This window comes from Erpetoichthys calabaricus, chromosome 8 (genome assembly GCF_900747795.2).
Source record: "Erpetoichthys calabaricus chromosome 8, fErpCal1.3, whole genome shotgun sequence".
Taxonomy (NCBI): Eukaryota; Metazoa; Chordata; class Cladistia; order Polypteriformes; family Polypteridae; genus Erpetoichthys; species Erpetoichthys calabaricus.
Window position 1 is genome coordinate 29,402,466 of NC_041401.2, and position 20,675 is coordinate 29,423,140.

A 20,675-nucleotide genomic window follows, 5' to 3' on the forward strand; every position below is an offset into this window, starting at 1 on the left:
CAACAACAACATTTATTTCTATAGCACATTTTCATACAAACAATGTAGCTCAAAGTGCTTTACATGATGAAGAAAGAGAAAAAAGACAAAATCAATAATTAACATTAGGGAACACTAATTAAACTAATTTAACTAATTAAATTATAAAATTAATTAGTTTATAATTTAAAAACGGAATTAATTGTGAATTTCTTCTTGGGATTAAAAATAAAGTATCTATCTATCTATCTATCTATCTATCTATCTATCTATCTATCTATCTATCTATCTATCTATCTATCTATCTATCTATCTATCTATCTATCTATCTATCTATCTATCTATCTAATTAACATAGAATAAAAGTAAGGTCTGATGGCCAGGGAGGACAGAAAAATAAAAAAAACTCCAAACAACTGAAAAAAAAACAAAATCTGTAGGGTTCCAGGACACAAGACCACCCAGCCCCCTCTAGGCATTCTACCTAACATAAATGACCTCAATCAGTCCTCATGGTATTCAGGGTTCTCATGGAAGAATTTGATGATGACGGTCATGTGGACTTCTGGCCTTTAATCCATCAATGTAAGGACATCACAGTGCTTTGATTAGGTGGTGGTGGCGCAGGTCGCCACCACAGAAAACCGGAAAAAAAAACCAGAAGAGAAAGTAGAGATTAGTACGGATTTTGGAGCCACCATGAATAATAATGACAATTATTTGAATATACAGAGCATTAGGATTTAACTAAGATGAATCTATGAGAAAGCCATGTTGAAGTAATGTGTTTTAAGCAGTGTTTTAAAGTGCTCCACTGTATTAACCTGGCGAATTTCTATCGGTAAGCTATTCCAGATTTTAGGTGCATAACAGCAGAAGGCCACCTCACCACTTCTTTTACGTTTAGCTCTTGGAATTCTAAGCAGACACTCATTTGAAGATCTAAGGTTACGATTTGGAGTGTAAGCTGAGAGGCATTCTGAAATATAAAATGGAGCAGATTATTTAAACCATAAGCAGTATTTTAAAGTCAATTCTAAATGACACAGGTAACCAGTGTAGTGACATCAGAACAGGATTCTCTGGATCAGGATTTTCGTTTCCTAGTTTAGATTCTAGCAGCTGCATTCTGCACTTATTGCATTCCATTGATGTCTTTCTTGGGTGGTCCTGAGAGGAGTGCGCTACAGTAATCTAGCTGACTGAAAACAAAAGCGTGAACTAATTTTTCAGCATCTTGCAGTGTTATAAGAGATCTAACTTTTACTATATTTCTTAAGTGAAAAAATGCTGTCCTAGTAATCTGATTAATATGTGATTTAAAATTCAGGTCAGAGTCAATAGTTACCCCTAAACTCTTTACCTCTGTCTTGACTTTTAATCCTAATACATCAAGTTTATTTCTATTAATCTCGTTATATCCATTATTACCAATCACTAAAATTTCTGTTTTCTCTTTATTTCTCTTTTCAGAATGTGATGCATCAGAGTCTGATTCCAGGCATAATAGAAAAGGGTCTGAATACTTGTACCAATGAGATATTTCAGTTTTTATTTTTTACAAAATTCCTAAAATCCTGTTTTCAAATTGTTATTCTGGGTTGTTGAGTGTTGTTTGATGAGGGAAAAATAAGTTTAAATCATTTTAGTGTAAGGCTGCAACATATCAAAATGTGAAAAACGGGAAGGGTCATAATAGTTTTTGAACCCACTGTACGCCTGGGCCTTCGGCTTTTCAGCTTTGTAAATATTTAATGTCTTCTAAGAGAGCCTTAATGGTACTCAAAGTAGTGTATTTCTAAGTGGTTAAGAAAACTGCTTGTTTGAGCCTCGCTAGTTTCAGGATAATGTAATGTCTTACATTATTACCAGAATATGTTATTGATTTTTGTTGTTCAACAGTTTTTGAAGTTGTGGCATCACTGATTTCTGTCATAGTATTATGAGTGTTTTACTTTTGGCTTTGATGTGGTATCTTATAAGTATTTTGTCCATTTGCTTTGCATGAGCAACATAATTTAAATAATAGATGGATCTCCGTTTGAAAAATCCAGATTATTCATCCTGCATAATTACTGAAGGAGTATTAGATAAACTAACTGTGCCAGAGGATGATCATTCTGTAGGTAACTTTAAAAGACACTTGAAAACTTGTCACTATACAGAACAGATTTCTGTTTGTTTATGCCATTTTTTGTTATTTTTATAGTTTTACAACTTGTGGTACATAAATTATTATTACTTTGATCTTTTCTTCACTTTCTTCCCATTTATCGTTGTTTTTTGGTCACGTTCTTCTGGGTGTCTGTGCCAGTTTCTAGGTACACAGTATGAGTTCTGCTTATGTGACAGATGATGCCATCTTACAAAACAATGGGGCCTACATGTGTCACTCTTCTGAACTTTTTTTTAAGAAAAATAGACTTCAGAAAGCCAGGGGTTCTCAAACTTTTTTAATTTGAGGATTTAAATAAGAAAATCTATACCATCCTGGAACTCAAGAAGAGGATTATTACCATAGTGACAGCAGATACATTAACAAATAACAAAGGCTATAAATTAAAAAACAGATCTAGAATGCCATAATAAAAAAAATAAATGTGCCATTATGTAATAATCACACAAAAAAATACAGCAATAATTGATTGAGAAGTGACAAAACCGTCATGAAAAGAGACATTAAAATGGCCGTTCAGAAATGCATTATTTACAACAATCCCGTTGCTAAATAGAAACCGTCTTTAAAAACGGAAGTGCACAGTGACAATCAAGAAGATCACCAAGTCATCAAAACTTCTGACCATATGAAAGCATTGTTTTTATATCCTTGTATCGATGTTTCTTTGAAGACCACTACTCAGTAAAGTTACATCAGCAATGTGATCAAGCTATATTTTATAATATTGAAAACAAAATAATGTGTTGCCACATTATAACGGTTCCACTTGATCTAGATGTGTCACCAGAAGTAATTAAACTCAATATGACTATTCAGAAAACATAAGAAGTATCAACAACTCCTTATCTTTAACATGTTTTTTATTTGCATTTTATTTTAGAATCGTGGGTTGACATGTGTCAGTAGTATTTGGTTATTTTTCTGTACATACTGCATGGTGTTTTAGTTTTCTGCAGTGCATTGTTAACATTTTAATCAATGTTGCTTTGTCTTTTTTGACTATTCTGTATTTCAATATTTATTTAGTACCCTTTGCTCTTAAATAGAAGTGTGCTCTATAAGAATACACTGAATGTGAAAGGCCCCGGTCTTCCATTAACCTGTAGTGATGGGTAGACAAAATATAAATTCAAAGGGATTGTTTAACATGTACATAAGCACAGGAGGACTCATTGCTTTATGTATTACAATTCATGAATGACTGAAGGTAACTTGTGTCACCTATATTGGGATTTTTAGGTCAACAACCAATTACTTATCTATTCAAGTGAGGACTGCAGGATATTTTCAAATAATTATGAAGCTTTATTAGATTTCACTCACTTATTGTTTGACTGATTCCTTTATTCAAGGCGTCTTACAACATCTGAGATACAGGTGGATACAATTCTTGTGGGAAAGGTGCTAAATAAATAAACTTTATGATTATTATTATTATTTTGTTTTTCCAATTGGAGTACAGGCATGTGACGTGACTTGCTCATGGTCACACAGAGTCAGTAACAGGATTTAAACACACAACCTCAGGGTTGAAGTCCAAGGTCCAAAGCCTTAACCACTACATTACACTCCCACTCCCTAAACTCTCAAAATACATTTTACCTACTAAATATAATTTACCATCATGGGTACCAAAGTCTACCCCAGAGGCACTGAGCACATGGCAAGACACAGCCCCAAACAGGGCACCAGTTCATTGCAATGAAAATTGAAATTGGTAAACAAGGTTAAATGGTTGTTTCAAACTTCATCCAGAAGGTGGCATTAAAGATCTGCTTCTAAAACATATGGTATTGGATTTTTAATATGTAGTATATTCTCTTATTTAAAGATTTCTCTGTCAGGGTTGGCTCATAATTCGTGCCAAGGCCCTCAGGGAAATCTCCAACATTTTACTGTGCTGTAATGGAAAATAAAGTCATGCTTTGTCTTTCTTATAATTTTCAGATACAAAATGGAAAAGCAAATCTAAACAAAAGAAAATAAATACACAATATAAATATTTCATTCTTTTTTCCTTGATATGTTTTTGGTTTATTTATATATATATATATATGAATTCTGTTGACTAGGAGTAATAGTGTATAAAAAGGCATAATATTCTCAAACAAGCTAAATCCAGTGTGGAGCTGCAACAGGCCAAAGCCCATCCCAGCAGCATGGGTGCAAACAGGACCTATAAATGCAGTGCATTACAGAGACCAGTCACTCACACAGGACCAATTTACCTAACATTCTTGTAGGTCAGTCAGGTCAGGTTGGGGATCATGCACTGGTGCAGCACTTTGCCACACCCACCACACGACAAAACAACTCAGGATCCTGGTTGGCAACCCCCTAGGTAGACAGGCAGTCCAGTCCCACCCTCCAGAAATGACCATCTATCTATGTCCCCTTGGCCTGGTCCAGCCACTTGGGTCATCAACAATGAGGATTTTACAAGCTGGATCACCCTCAGGGAATCGTTCCACATGGCCGTAGTGCCGTAACTGACTCTCCCTCACAATGCAGGTAATGTGCCTCATTTGGGACTCCATGAGCCACCGCTCATTCAACACAAAGTCAAACCAGCGGTACCCAAGGACACAGTACCAAAGGAGTCCAGTCTTCATCTCAAGCCACTGGATAGCGTCCATGTTTTGCAACCATATAGCAAGACAGGAAGCACCAAGACTTGGACCTTCGTCCTTTTGCGTAGATATCAGGAGTGCCACACACCCCTTTCCAGTGACCTCATGACCCCCCCCATGCTTTCCTAATTCATCAGCTGACTTCATAGGAAGAGTCACAAGAGACATGAATGTCACTGCTGAGGTAAGTAAACCTCTTGACAAGGTCAACACTGTCTCTGCAGAAAGACACACTGCTGATGGCTGTACCCAAGAGGTCATTAAAGGCCTGGATCTTGGTTTTTATCCAGGGCACTCGCAAGCCCAGACACTCAGACTCCTCGCTCAGTCTCTTGAGTGCCTTGATCAGAGTCTTTATTTAAATGCTGACAACGCTGGAAGTGCCATAGCTGAAGGCTTTGCATCCTACGGTTGTTTTATTCATCCTGGGAGTTTTAAGCAGCCGTGCATGTCGTGCTCACAGTGTGTTCTCCAAAATGCTTGACTAGCAAATGGTGAAGCTGACTAAACCAAATATTATTGACACAGAATGAAAAATGTGCAGTATGTCTGTGTGACTCAACATTTACTTTTCGTTAAGACAGGGGTGTCAAACTCAGACCCTGGTGTCCCACTGTGGCTGCCAGTTAGTACTTTAGTAATTAGTAACCAGTTACTGCTGTTAATAAAACATGGCCTCAATTGACTTGCTTTTGAGGTTCACAACCCTAAACTGATTTTTTTTCAATAATCAGCATGTAGATAATTAGTGGATGCAAAGCAAGCCAACAATTGACCACAGGGGTCTCAATCTCAATTCCTGGGGGCACTCCGACTAATTTCTGAATTAGAAGGCATTTCCTTTCATGAAAGCTGTTATTTAATTCTATTGCTTGCTAGTGCTCTTATTTCACCAAACCTCACACTTCCAAAAACTGCTATTTTTCTGGTTTTTGAGAGCACCATCACAGTGTTCTGTGGATATGAGAAGTTTCATATTTCCTGGACCTTCAGTTTTTCCTTTCCATCTGTATTGTAAGAGATATTGTCTGATGGTCACATACAGTGGGTGGAAACAAGTAAGCTGGTGAAAACAAAGTAATGTAGCCTGCATTTAACAGACATGAAACGGGTTTCAGTACACCCTTGTCTTACTAGGGACCAGTGTTGTATAAAGTGCTTAACAGCCATACTTCAGTTAGATTGTACTTCTCTGAAAAGTTACTTAAGTAAAAGTAAATTTGCCCATGTGCAAACTACTCAAGTAGAAGTTTTAAAGTTTCTGATATTAATTTTAGTTAAGTACAAGGAAATGTTCCTGTTTTTTATATCCATCCATCCATTTTCAAAAGTTCTAGGGGAAACTGGGGACAATCCTAACAAACATCAGCTGCAAAGCAGGAGCAAACCCTGGACAAGGCAGACTGAACACACACATCAGGGGCCAATGTAGCATCACCAGTCTACTTAACTTTGTGTTATGGGCAGAAACTAGAGCACCCTGAGGAAACCCATGCAGTACCAGCACCTCTGCACATAGAGTACAAGCTCCTTTTCTTAATGTAATGTGAGTACTGGTACTTTATACTCTCTTCTCTCGATTATTACTGTATTGCATGCTCAAAGTTTCACCAGGGACCTACATAGAGTACCGGCACCTTTTCTTAGCGTACTGGTGTATTGAGGCACTTGAAGTCTCATGGAGGGATGTGCATTCAAATATTATTTTATAGTGGCTCTCGAGGGGAAGATTCACCCCATGCCCTTTGATTGACGTAAAAAAAACTTCACACTGTTTCAGTGTGGTGCTGAGGTGTCCCCTGCTGCATTCAGGTCCCAATCCAGGTGGATCATTGTGTGCTGGGTGCAGCAACACGCTATCAGTGCATACTCCCAACCTCTCTCTCTTCAATCGAATGTTATTGTATCTTGATAAATTTTGTTCCGCTTTAAGCACTGCACATGGGCATGGGTGGATCATACAAACACCACACAGGAAGCACCCAGGACTTGTACCCTGACCACCTTGTTCTGCTCAGCTTTTCCTATACATGTCTCTGAAAGTTCATTTGTTGCAGAGTGCAGAAATCACCCTGGTCCTCAAGAATCTAATAAAAGGTCTACTTTATGATAAACCATTTATTAAAACTAGGGGGCTTTGCCCCCTGCTCGCCTCGCTCGCCCACCCCCTCCGACCCCGGAGCGCACTACGTGCCAGCCATTTCACATCTCTGCCTCTCACATTGTGAAGAGGGGGGCTGAACACACGCTAAGAAAATGCGGTTGCTCCTCCGTAACCCCCTCTTAAACGGTGATACAATGGGAAACAAATACATTTTTTTACCTCCTCTATGCTTGAGCAGCTGGCTTGCTGCTGCTGCTTGTGCCATGCTGCGTGATCTGTTTGTCGCGAACATTTAAAGACCTCTACAGCAGCTGTCCTCCTTGTCTCACGAGAAAATCACGTCTCGACCCAAGATTTTTTTTATTTAATAAAGAGAAGTAAAAAGCCTAACAAGATTTGTCTTGATTTCAGCATTTATATTAATAAATGCTACCATGGAGACTTTTGATTAATAATATATTGCAAGATCAACTATTGTGCCACAAATATGCACATTCAGCATCTTTTGAAGTTGCTCAACGATTAATTTTAATGATATTGTAAGATTTCAAGCAGTTGAATGTACTTATGAAATACACATATAGTATATTATACTAGTCTCCATTAATATTTGAGAAATACTACTATATAGTAAAACACTACTTTGTGTGTCTGTGTGTGTGTGTGTGTGTCCAGTCCCTCTGAACAATCTGATTGGTCAGTTTGCCTTTGGTCCAATTACTCAGTTTGGCTTTGGGTCAGTGGTAGGGATGAGGACACAATACACTAGGGGTGCAAAGTTCAGCTTGCGATTGTGACAATTTTTATAATTGTAACAAAAAAGGAGTTAAAGTAGAGCATTTCAATGACAACAAAGCGATTAGATAGATAGATAGATAGATAGATAGATAGATAGATAGATAGATAGATAGATAGATAGATAGATAGATAGATAGATAGATAGATAGATAGATAGATAGATAGATAGATAGATAGATAGATAGATAGATAGATTATGTACCGAACAACATTTGGTCGCTAGATAATAGCAAGGTGCACCCAAAGTTGCCTTCAAAGACAGTAAGTTTTCACACTGGGGTTCCATTTACCATTGGTGGTAGTCAAAAAGTGGTCAGGAGGCAAGCAAAGTGCTTCAAAATGACAGAGTCTAAAAAGCAGGCTTTACAGGACTATGATGGAGAGAGGAAGCACTGGGCTTGTGGGACTAAGATGCATAAGCATACCAAGGAAAGGCATAAGAGGAATGTTGAGGGTACACGTAAGGCAAGAGATATCAAATATAAAGTATTTTAAAATGTGTTCTATTAACTAAGGTTAGCTAGCTTCTAATATTTCAGCCTGTGGAAAATGAGACATAAAACATATTTGATGTTGTGCTTGCTTTTTAATACATTAGAACAATGGTTTCCAAACGATCCTGGGGACCCACTGTGGCTGCAGGTTTTTGTTCCAACTAACTTCCGTTTTTCATTGGACTCTTAGCCTAATTAAGTGAGTCACTATTTCCCTGTTTCTATGTTTTGGAGTCAATGTAGAAATTGCAAACTAAGTTTGGTAAATTTTTATTAAAATATAATAAGCAATTATATGGGGAATATGACTTTTTTTTTAAGTTGTTAACAGTATTTTCAAACTAATTTTCATTCTTCTTTCCCAGGTCTTCTGGTTATTTAATTGATTATTTACTAATTAGCAGGTCTGACACTGAAGTCGTTGCAGCTTTCATCCTTCTGGGTGTCTGCTATGCTGGTTGGTAACTGTCACTATTAGGGTTAAATGAAGGGAGCAAACTACACAGGAAAAGGGGAAAACAATAGGAAAACAACAAAAGAGAGTTAAGCATTTATAGCTTTAGAAAAAAATTGAAATGTTTCTAAATGTCTTATAAATGTAAAAAACATACCAGAGTAAAAAAAGGACCAGCTAATTAAATGAGAAAAGTTGTTATCGATTAAGGTCACTGATTGTGAAACTGGTTGGAACAAAAACCTGCAGCCACATTGGGTCCCCAGGACCGAGTCTGGGAACCATTGCATTAGAACATTACAAAGTACTGATGAGAACAGGCCATTCAGCCCAAGAAAAGCTTGTCAGTCCTATCCACCTAATTCATTCAAAATTGTATAAAGTGTAGTTTTGAAGGTCTCTAAAGTCCTACTGTCTAAAACACTACTGATAACTTTATTTATTTATTTATAAAGCACTTCAAAAACAACATCAAGGCTGACCAAAGTGCTGTACAATAAAACCCAACATATCAGACACACAATAACCAAAAGGGTAAAAGAAACAGAAACACATAAACACATAAGAGCTGAAGAAATTCATAATAAAAAGTACACAAATAGTCAGCATATTATACTGGGTTAAAGGCCAGGGAGTAAAAGTGTGTTTTTAAATAAGATTTAAAGACAGCAAGTGAAGGAGCCTGCCTAATGTGCAATGGCAAATTGTTCCAGAGTTTTGGAGCTGCAACTGAAAAAGCCCAATCACCTCGGAGTTTACATCGTGTCTTAGGAACACGTAAAAGCATCTGGTCTGCTGACCTGAGACAGCGAGACGGTACTTAGGGGTGCAGCAGTTCCAACAAATAAAATGGGGCACAACCATTAAAGGATTTAAAAACAAATAGAAGGATCTTGAAATGGATTCGAAAATGACCTGGAAGCCAGTGAAGGGAAGCCAAAATTGGGGTAACATGCTCATGCTTGCTTGTGCCATTTAAAAATCGAGCAGCAGCATTTTGTACCAACTGTAGGCGAGCAATGGAGGCCTGGCTAATTCCAAAAAGAAGCGCATTGCAGTAATCTAGACGAGTGGTTATAAAAGCATGGATCACTGTTTCAAGGTTGGTTTAGACAAAACAGGCTTGATGTTTGACAGCCAGCTCAACTGGTAAAACCAAGAGTTTATCACTGCGTTCACATGGCTATCAAGTTTTAAAGTAGAATCCATTTTCACACCTAAATTTGTGATTATGGATTTCTCAAATTGAGCCACAGTGGAAAGGTCAATGCAGGGGGTCCTGTTGGTGCCATTGGGTCTAAATACCATGACTTCTGTCTTGTTCTCATTAAAATTTAGAAAAGTTTGTGTCCATGGAAAGATGCTATTTTAAACAAAAAACAAAAACCTACTCATACAAATGTCATTTTATCGAGTTCATGGCTGTTGCCCCACCTTGAATGTCTTGCTCCCAGGATAGGCTGAGGATCCTGTGGCCATATGCTGGGTTAAGCAGATTTAAACAGTAACAAATTTGACAATAACTGATATTAATTTGTTAAAAAGAATTTCAGTAATCCCCATTCTAAATATTTATCTTACTAGTGTGTGTTACATTCAGTTTGAAGTCTGTATTTCAACAACTATTCTTTAATTAAAGCAGCTGATGAAATTCATCTTATTTTTTTTTCAGATTGAAAGAGAAATTAATAATAAAGGAAATGACAGTGGAGCACGGTTACTCTTGGAGAGAATTGTAATGAATTCAACTTCATGGTTCTCTGATTTCATAGTGGCCCTGAGAAATACTGGACAAGGTCACCTTATCGATGACTTTATTGAAAAGGAAGAAGGTAAAGAAAATTGTATTTGGTTGTGTAAAATTCAACATGATGGTACACTTAAACCACATTACACCAAGGCCAAGGCTATTAAATTGGAGCTATTAAGAGATGCATTTGTATCTGAAAAAACAAAAAAATGGTAAAGGTTAATTCTACACTGAAAAAGTCAAACTTGTTTTGAAACACAACACTAATATAATTAAAACATTATCTCACCTGAAACAGAAACAAGGGCGGCACTATCTCCAACAGTGTGGTGTGCTATTAGGTGTGCCCACTGAATGTATATCGTGTTAAATACAAAACTAGAACAGGTTGTGCCATTTTAATTAAGAATGTTGCAGACCTCCACAAACCCCAGGGTGTCCACACTCAAAAGCCCCCCACCAACATCCAGTCCCTCACCACCCCCATTATCAACATCCTATATGTCAGTAAATCAGGTACATGCATTGAAGTAGAAAAACAAAACTCCAAAACTATATATCGGGTTCATTTGACCTCCTTCTTATGTTCATTACAGGATCGGCACACAAATACATTTAGCAGAGGACAGTAGATTTTCATGAGGGCCAATGTGTGATTACAGTACAAACAAACCCCACAGCATTTTCTGTTCACAGCAAATACACCTAATAGTGCATAAGCAATGCAAATTAGTGCAGAATACAATGCTGTAGGTTCACACAATAATGAGACAATGTCGATGAAACACGTGGCACCAGCACACATACAGAGAACCAACACAAACCATTCTGTATACAACACTGCACAACAAAAGATCATAAAATAAAACAAAAAATGTAAAGAGAAATAGCCAGCCACTGCATGCCACTATAATAAAATGTCAGTACTAAAACTGAACCAGGGTGATATGTGAAATTGCTTAGTAAACCACTGGACTTACCTTTTGAAGAGGTGAACTTAAAGAGTCCATAAACTGAACTTCAGCTGAAGTAATATCATCAAAATCATGACAGACAAAAAGCTCAATAAAGTTTAAACATCATTTAAGGCTAGGCTATCCCCCGTATTAATTTCTCCATTTCATATACAGCTTGCATATAAATGTAATATATATATAAAATACAGGATGGCCCATATTTATGTATATGATTGAAAAGACGTTATTGTCAGGAAACTACCAATGTTATTATCAAGTAACATAATGGAACATGAACATTAAGAACCTTAAACATTTTTTCATCCCCTGTTCTCCATGGCGTGGACCACCAATACGTCATCCAGATCAATACACGCTTGAAGACGAAGAGCAACATTGTCACACGTGGCTTGGCACACTGTACTGTACTGGTGTCCTCTGAAATTCTACTGTGATAGCTGCACATAGCTCAGCCACATTGTGGATACGATGTTGATACACCTTGTCTTTTAGGTAACCCCATAGGAAAAAGTCTGGTGAAGTCAAATCGGGAGACTAAGCCGGCCATTCCGCAGACATGCGTCGGCCAATCCAGCGTTGCAGGAATGTTTATTTCTTTTCAACCATTGTTGCACTGGTACAGCATAGTGTGGTGGTGCTCCATCTTGTTGTCACCATAGATCATCAATGTCTGGTCATCGTTACTTCCATTCTCACGCTACATAGTGATGACATTTTCTATACTTTTCGCAGTAGTTTAAATGCTATAGCCTATGAAACGTCATATACATAAATATGAGGCGCCCTGTATAATCTCTCTGTACAATTTCCAAGTTACTATGTACCTGTTTAGTGGCCCCAGTTATTTTTTTGAGGTTATCAACTTTTACACACGTAAACACTTCAATAAAATTCATGTTCAAGGGCTTTGTTACTGTACTATCTGTATATTATATTTCACCTTTATTTTTCTTAATACTCTTCATTTCCTCCTTGACTGTGCTTTTACAATTAAAATACTAAAAGAATCTCTTTGGGTCAGCTTCCCCTTTTCTGCAATATTTCTCTTCAGCTATCTTTTAGCTTTCCCAATATCCTTTTTAACTGTTTCTCTTATGTGGCCAATGGTTAGCACTGGAACTTCTAGTCCTAGCTGTTTTTTCCCTTTGGCACTTCCTTTCTAACTTCTTATAACACCAGGTTATGCCACTTGCAGAATTTATCAGGTGATTCTGCACTTATGGGGTGTATTGATAAGGTGGATGAAACAGAATAGAGGAGTCAGGTGAAGAACTTTGTTTCTTGGTACAAAGAGAATTGTTTGCATCTAAACATCAACAAAACCAATGAATTGGTTGTTGACTATCACTGCACCAAAGAGCCTCTATGTCTGGTCATTATTCACGAAGTGAATGTAGAGGTGGTTCACTACTGTAAATACTTGGGTGTCCACATTAATTACAGGTTGGACTGATCCCGGAACACAGAGGAACTATATAAAAGGGTGGCAATATCACTTTAACAGAGGCCTACTGAATCAACAAGCTAATAAAAGGGCGGACTCAGTTATAGAACACACTCGGGACACCCGGGAGGTCAAAGCGAAGGAAAGAATTAAGTTAAAACCAAGTGCCATTATGAGCAATGCTGCACATCCTGTTTCTGACACACTAACACTGAGGACTTTCAGCCAACAAATTATTCAGCAGAAGTGTGTCAAGAAACACAATGGGGGCTCGTTTATACCAACAGCAATAGGACTGCTAATGCCTCACTGGGATTGGGACTGCCATTTAAGAAGTTTAATTTCATTTTAAATTTCTTGCTTTATGGTCATTCTGGTGTGTGTTCAGACCAAAGTGTGTGTATGTATGTTTGTTTATTTGTTTGTTTGTTTATGTTCTTAACCACATTTTTATGTATTTATTTACTTAAAGAATGTCTGTAAAAAGCCAAATTTCACCCTGGGGACAAATAAAGTTATCTATCTATCTATCTATCTATCTATCTATCTATCTATCTATCTATCTATCTATCTATCTATCTATCTATCTATCTATCTATCTATCTATCTATCTATCTATCTATCTATCTATCTATTCACCTCAAAGTTTTCATTAATTTCTTACCTCTTCTAAATTTTGGGATAAACTTGTCCAGCATTATATGTAAAACACTTTTAAATCGGCCCCATATCTCCTCAAAAGCTTATCCCAATTTACCTTGCTTAGCCTTTACCAATCTGCCAAAAGTTTGGCCTACTAAAAGTAAATTTAACTGTTTATGTTTTAGAATATGCAGTTTGGTAAAATGCTGTAAAATCTATTATATTATGGTCACTAGATCCAAATAGTTCATTAACCTTTTACACCTTCGTTTCTATTCTTATTATTACAGAAAACTAAATCTAGACAGGCCTCCCCCTGCACTGGTGCTTTAACATACTATGCTAAAACACAGTCACTAATTACATCTAAAAACTCCTGTTATTGTGCTCCACTATTTGTAAGGCTAACAGGAGACATTCTTGTTACTTTTGATTTATATCATTGTTCATTTGTATTTTTTTCAGATTATAATGTGGTTCCTTAAGTAAATAAATATATGAAAAAAACTAGCTTTAAAAATTATTTTCTTGGCCAAGATTCATTCACATTGCTTTAACTGACATTTGTCCCTAATAGCACAACATGCCCTTCTGTATCATTATTGATTACTGACTACTGACTGGGATTTTTCCCACCTAGTAGGTTTTTTGCGCTTGAAACATCATAATTAATGGAGGAGTGACATTTTTCATAGAAATTACATTTTTATTATTAAGTACAAAAAAGTGAGTAAATATCAACTGATAGATTTAGAAATAGATGTTTAGAAGCTGCTGAATGAATTCTGAGCAAAACTGTTAAAAAAATGGAAGTGCTCATCCAGCACTGTGAATTACATTCAGGGAAAAAGCAAGAAAATGGAACTTGAAGTTAACAAGTCTCTCAGACACTGCATGTTGCAGTAGCAAGAGCCCTATAGAAGTTTGAAAATACAGTTTTTAAGAACTGCATCAGCTAGCACGATGCAAGCCACATCCCCTTGTATAGTATGATGTGTTCTGTCCTTTTTTTATTTCAAGCTGCACTCTCTTCAGGTCACTGATGAATCTAATAGCATTTCTTTGGATTTTTATTGATAAATGTTTCTTTAATTATGGCTTTATGTAATTATGTAAAATGAAAAAATTAAAATTAAACTAACAGGACACATAATTTGAATCAACTGAAATGGTCTGAATAAAACTCATGGGTTGTTCTCCTCAATCTAAAAACTGTATGCCATCATTTGTCTTTCTATTAAATTTGCAGCCTAATTCTCTTGTGTATTATATCATATTATTTTATACATAATATGTTATGTATTTTATTTCATTATTTTATAAATCTTTAATGCTACATTACACCTTTTGCTTGTTATAGGAAACACCACAATGAATACATTTATCGACTAATATTTACAAGGTTTCACACAACAGGACAGTCTTACTCCAACTTACCCCTCCTCATCTCCATAGTGATCTCAAAGCCACACTTGCCAAGGACCTGGAAGATCCAGTGTCACCTGAGAACTCTGCCTAGGGCTACACCATTAATAAACTACTAATCACGCACAATGTTAGTCTGACAACCCAGTGTGGGTGGAAATGGAGAGGGAGAGAGAATACAACAAGACTAGTCTTAAAACTCAACAATCAGTGCTTCACACATTGAGGAAGTGGGCACATCCTACTGTGTATCCTGGTGAGGATAGATCTGAAGTGTGCACCAGGCAAGCATGGGTATGCCCCAAGGATCAGTGCTGGGTCCTCTCCTCTTCTCAATATACACCTACCTACTAGACCCTATCATTGAGTCCCATGGTTTTTGTTATCAGTGCTGTGTTGATGATGCACAGCTATACCTGTTGTTCAATCCAGGGATCCACACGTTCTCAGCGAGAATCTCTGCATGTCTCACTGCTATTGCAACCTAGATGAAGGACCACTATTTCCAGCTTTACCTGGCAAAGACAGACCTTCATGTTATTCCCAGTTTTGTATTTTCAACACCCCATCATTGCTCATTATTACTAAAACCCATCAAGTCCATTTGCGTGCTTGGGGTGGTGATCGACAACCAACTCTCCTGCACTGACCTTGTTGCTAAAGTCTCTTGGTCTTGCAGTTTCACTCTATATAACATTCACAAGATCAGACTGTATTTGATGGAGTATGCAGCACAACTCCTGGTCCAGGCTTTGGTCTTGTCTCATCTGGACTACTCTCAATTGACAGGAGTATCGGGCTGTGTCACCAAGCCACCACAGATGATTCAAAATGCAGTGGTATGTCTGGCAAATGTCACTCCTTTTTCACATCACTAATTGCCTACAGAGTAATCGATGGGTTAGCACATATATATATACAGTATATATGAAGACACTTGTGAGGCCAAATGTGCCGTCGTGACCCCTCAGGTCTTTTTGATGACAGGTGGTGATGCCATCTTTGTGTGGCATCATATTTCAATGCAGACTTGACTTTTTCATGTGTAGCTCATAGCTGGTGGAACGAGATACCCATCTATCTGGAATTCTAAATCTTTCAATGTGTTTAAGAAGCGTTTGAAAACTCTTGTGTTTGGTGAATTTCTATCTAACTAACATTAGCTGTTAGGTTTTCATAATCTAGGACAGAATTTCCCAACCTGTGGGCCGTGACAGCATTGCAGTTGGCTGTTGCCATCCATGAGTGTAACCCCATCAACCGATCCAATAATCATGCTCGATTCACAGTGACAACCCCTGCTCATGGAGGAAAATCATTGACGTTCGTGCTTAATTTATCTAATGCTCTGACGCTCAGGGGATTGCACGGGAAGCTTAGACAATTGCGTTATATTTACCGGTTGGTTGCAAAAACACTGGCATGTGAAAAACTGGGTCGTGACACAGCAAAGGCTGGGAAACACTGACCTAGAAAGTGTAACTAGCTTGTATTTTGTTCTTAACTCTTGACTTAGGATGATCATTATTGTAACCTTGTCCTGTATCACTTGTTCCAAAACCTGTCCCCCAGGCTTATGTTTACTTAATTATGTTGTCTTCTTTTGTCTGCTAAGCAAATAAATGTATATGTAAGATGTCATCATCTAATAAATGAGTACCCAGATGGCTTTTCTCCTCTTTACATTATCAGGCCTTCGCTTATTTTTCATAATTTAATTAAATAAAAATTTATTATTGCAATGTATTCAAATAGATTGAAAAGAAATGTGCATGGTCAACATATGTAGAACAGGCTTACAAATCATTTGGTTTCTGCTCAATGTTTAAAAGCAGCAATAATAAAAAAAGTACAGTATTAATGTTTTTAAGTATCCCTGTTTCATTTCTTCTATCAAACATCTCTTTAACTCATTTCATAAAAGATGGAAACTATTTATAATGTTTAATTTTACTTGAAAAATGAAACTGAACCATTTTTTGAATTTCAGATAAAATGGAAATGAGTGTTCCTGAACACACCTCTGACAGCCAGGCTTCAGCTGTTGACCAAGATGACAAAGCAGATGACAAGTCCATTGACAGCTCGGACAGTTTGGTGGATTCAGGTGATGTGACTGCAGATGATTCTCTAAATCCAGGTAAAGATGACTATAAAACTGTTTTAAATGCAGTCCGAGTCACTATTTCATAATGTTTCTGTGGCATGACGTGTGGCCAAGAAGACATCTATCAGAAGATGTCACTGACTGTGCTGATTCGTGCTAAGTTGCAAATGATTTTATTTGCCATGAATGTTACTAACTTTTTTTTTTCTGATCAGGAAACACGCATGTGAAAGAAAACTAATGAAGTACAACTAGACACACTTTATGTTTTGAACATAAATATACCGGCTGACACTGAGGCAGCAGCTGTCTTTACGTTAAACTAATATTCTCATTAAGATGCCATTCTCTGAAATGATGAAATGGGTTACTGAGCCTCAGCAGTATGATGTTCAGCTTCCTGACATGAGTGATAATAGTGACACCATTTTAGAGCAGGCTGTGCTCCATAAAATTCCCAAATTAATGTTATAACTTTTGACATTTTCCCATGAAAGCATTTTCTGTGAGACAAGGGATTGTCATATTGTATGACTCTTCATATGGATGAGATACTGGGTCATCTTCACTGAGAACATGGGAAGATTTACAAACAAGAAAGAACTTTCCAGTCCGTCTAGCACACTTAATTTTCTTATTGCTATATTATCATATTACCTGATTGTACATCATAAATATGCAGTTTGCTCTATCTGCATGCACTTTCTTGCAGTGCTGAATGCATTTCTTGTTGTTTTCCAGAAGTAGTGATTGGCGCATTTTTAATTTCACATACAATATGTTTGTTCATGTTTAATGCCAGCTCAAAGTTTTATAGGCCGAGCTGGAGCTCATGCAGATTAATTAAATGGGAGAGAGGCTCTGATTCAGAGGTACAATTTGAATATATCACCTTTTTAGCATCAGGTTCAGCCTCTTTAGTCACACAACTTATGTTAGCTAATCAGCTAAGGCTACATCCACACTAATGTGTTTTTATTTAAAAACGCAGACATTTAGCCTTCCACCCACACTAACCTGGTGTTCTGAAAATGCTGACTCACCGCTGCAATGCAAATGGGCAAAAATGAAAACACAGACTGTAATCACGCTCTGATTTGTTTGTGCTTATTACATATCCCTTCACTGATTGGATCATGCTCATTATCGATGTCTCATTTCCTGATTGGTCACCCTTCATGGAAGAAAACGATCTTCCAAAACAGAGGACAAAGAGGAATAGTTTCCATGGTGCTTGTCATGTTGCTTACCTGTAGGCATCTAAACTGTGTTTTGCATAGTTTCAATGCTGAATACATCCACAAAAGACAAATAATTTACCGCTCACCACAGTTTTATGATGAATCCTGTGGCCTGCAGTGTTACTGTCACTTCAAGAATTTTTCTGCAGAATCATACTTACCCTGTATAGGTAAACATCTACGTCATATGTGATTCTGGTCATATTGATGTAGATGGAGTTACTTTCATACACAATGTGAAAATACTACTTTTAAATGAAAACACTAAGTAAGTAAGATGGTCCAACTTAATGGTCATCTCTATTTTGTGCACTTAAGCATCCATTTCAACGGTGTTGCCTTTACAGAGACAATCCACTTGAGCTGTCACCTCTTCTGTACATACACACAGGCAACACTGAGTGTGGACCTATTACTCAACCAGGACTGAAGTCTGTTTCAGGAAATGAGTTTTCTGCTGAAAGCTGTTTTCATTCGTTTTCCCAAAAACTACACGCGACTAGATACAAATTGAATTTCCCAAATTTTCTCACAACGAGAACTGGACACAAAAGCATTGATGGCTTTATTCCTAATGCAATCAGCTTTACATTTCCAAAGAACATTTGCAGCTTCAGTCATGGGCATTCCTGGAGAGAAAAGCAAATGACAGCACACACTGGGCTGAGTCCGGATTCAGTCAATTCAAGAATTTGGATACATAAGCCCTGATTGTTATTTTCTGAAAGCAGTTGAAGACAAACATCACATCAAATCAAGACTGGCACAGTGTCAACCACAGGAATGAATGAATGTCAGATTTTGTTTCACCTATTGCCAATATTCGCTCACTATTCCCCAACTGAGACATGGATATAGGATTTCAGTCCATGTGAAAGAATGTGCATAGAATAAGTTAAATCTGCTATAACTTGGCCTTGTTTTAAAAATAAACTTTAGAACCACTTAATGTAAACCCATTTAATTAGACTTACAATACAAGTCACTTACTTAAAGCAGCTACTCAGTTCTGAGACCCTTGCATGATACTGTTTCAAAAATTCCAAGTAAATCTTTGTGGTTCTGGAACTGTTTTAACTGTATCATTTAGAACACAGATGTGCAGAGTTCAAGTTAACTCTTGGCATGCAAAAGCAATCTCTTTAGTATGTTTGGCTCATAGCCTGCTTCCTTCAAGTATATTTCTTGGAAGGAGTTGACAGAAGTGTTATAAGTTAGGCCCACCATCCTGACTGTAGGGTTTGGAGGTGGGTGTTGGGATGGCACTGCCACACTCTGTCCCTTGAACACTAATAAATACAGAAAAATAATGAAATATGTCATTTGCTTATTTTCCTTTTTGTACCCAGGCCATTCAAATTGTGGTCTGCGGGCTATAAAGTTGGACTTGAGAAGCTTAGTGCTGTGAGATGAAATTCTAGCACTGACGTCCTCTGTGACTAATGGCCTGACCCAATAGGAATTTTTAATTTAATGTTTTGCACATGTAATTCCTCTAAAGGAATGCTTCACCCAAAATTATATTTTTTACATATTACTTAACCTTTGTAGTTTGTAGTGAAAAAAATAATCTGTTTTCATGCAGAAAGCAGATAACAAAGTTTCTGATATAATAGGGGTCTATGGTGACCAATGCTGGACAACACCAAGCAGTATCAAAAAGTTATGTTCTTACAATGTCTCAAATACACACATTTTTATTAAAACATTGTTAAAAAAACACTTTTTAAAAACATTCTTGTGAACTTAAGCAACAAGTCTGAGTATTTGAATTGAAGATTTGCCTCATTCATTGGTCAGGAGTCCAGCCCAATAATAATTTACTCATTGGCTAAAACACAAGATGTCAACACTGACAGACACGTAACACAAAAGATTAAAAGTTAAATAAAGTGAAAACATTACCAGAAAGGGAATTTTCCTCATGATTGTGCATATCTGCGATCCTTCAACAAGCTAGGGGTCAATTTGCCCATACAGTTTCACAGGCTGCTGTTAAATTATCCCAAAGTACAGTACTCCATTTGTGGCTCATCGCTATGAATTTATAAATATAAGTACTGCAGGAGAGTCTACAATTCAAATGCCTATTTATGCCTGAGCATTACGTAAGAAATCAAAACTGTGCAAGAAATCAACATATTAATTAAAGAAAGAAACTTATCCTCTACTAGGATAAGTTTAATAAAACCTCTTTGAGTCAGGAACCAGGCAGGAAGAAACCTGTTCTTTGCGTCTTTAATTGTCTCTTCAGCAAATGCTAAAGAGGGAACATTAATCATGGTAGTCTGTTACAAAATGGTCAAAAAAAGAAGGGCAGAGGTCCATTTTATAAACAACTGAATTTACATAATGTTGCTGATTAATGCATACATTTACTCTGATTGGTTCCTGGCTTACATCCAAATAACACATCCATATAAGAGTCTATTCTACTACAGTCTTGTTTTT

General features: G+C 37.1%; 1 protein-coding gene across 3 annotated transcripts in view; it reads left to right on the top strand.

Annotated features, from left to right (window-relative positions):
* ifih1 (interferon induced with helicase C domain 1) overlaps positions 1-20,675 on the top strand; it is a 141,491-nt gene that overhangs the window by 17,810 nt on the left and 103,006 nt on the right. For all 3 annotated transcript variants that reach the window (XM_028806397.2, XM_028806398.2, XM_028806399.2), the window contains exons 2-3: positions 10,311-10,470; positions 16,867-17,016. In XM_028806397.2, the coding sequence (XP_028662230.2) occupies positions 10,311-10,470; positions 16,867-17,016 (310 nt within the window). The remainder of the gene's footprint in view (positions 1-10,310; positions 10,471-16,866; positions 17,017-20,675) is intronic.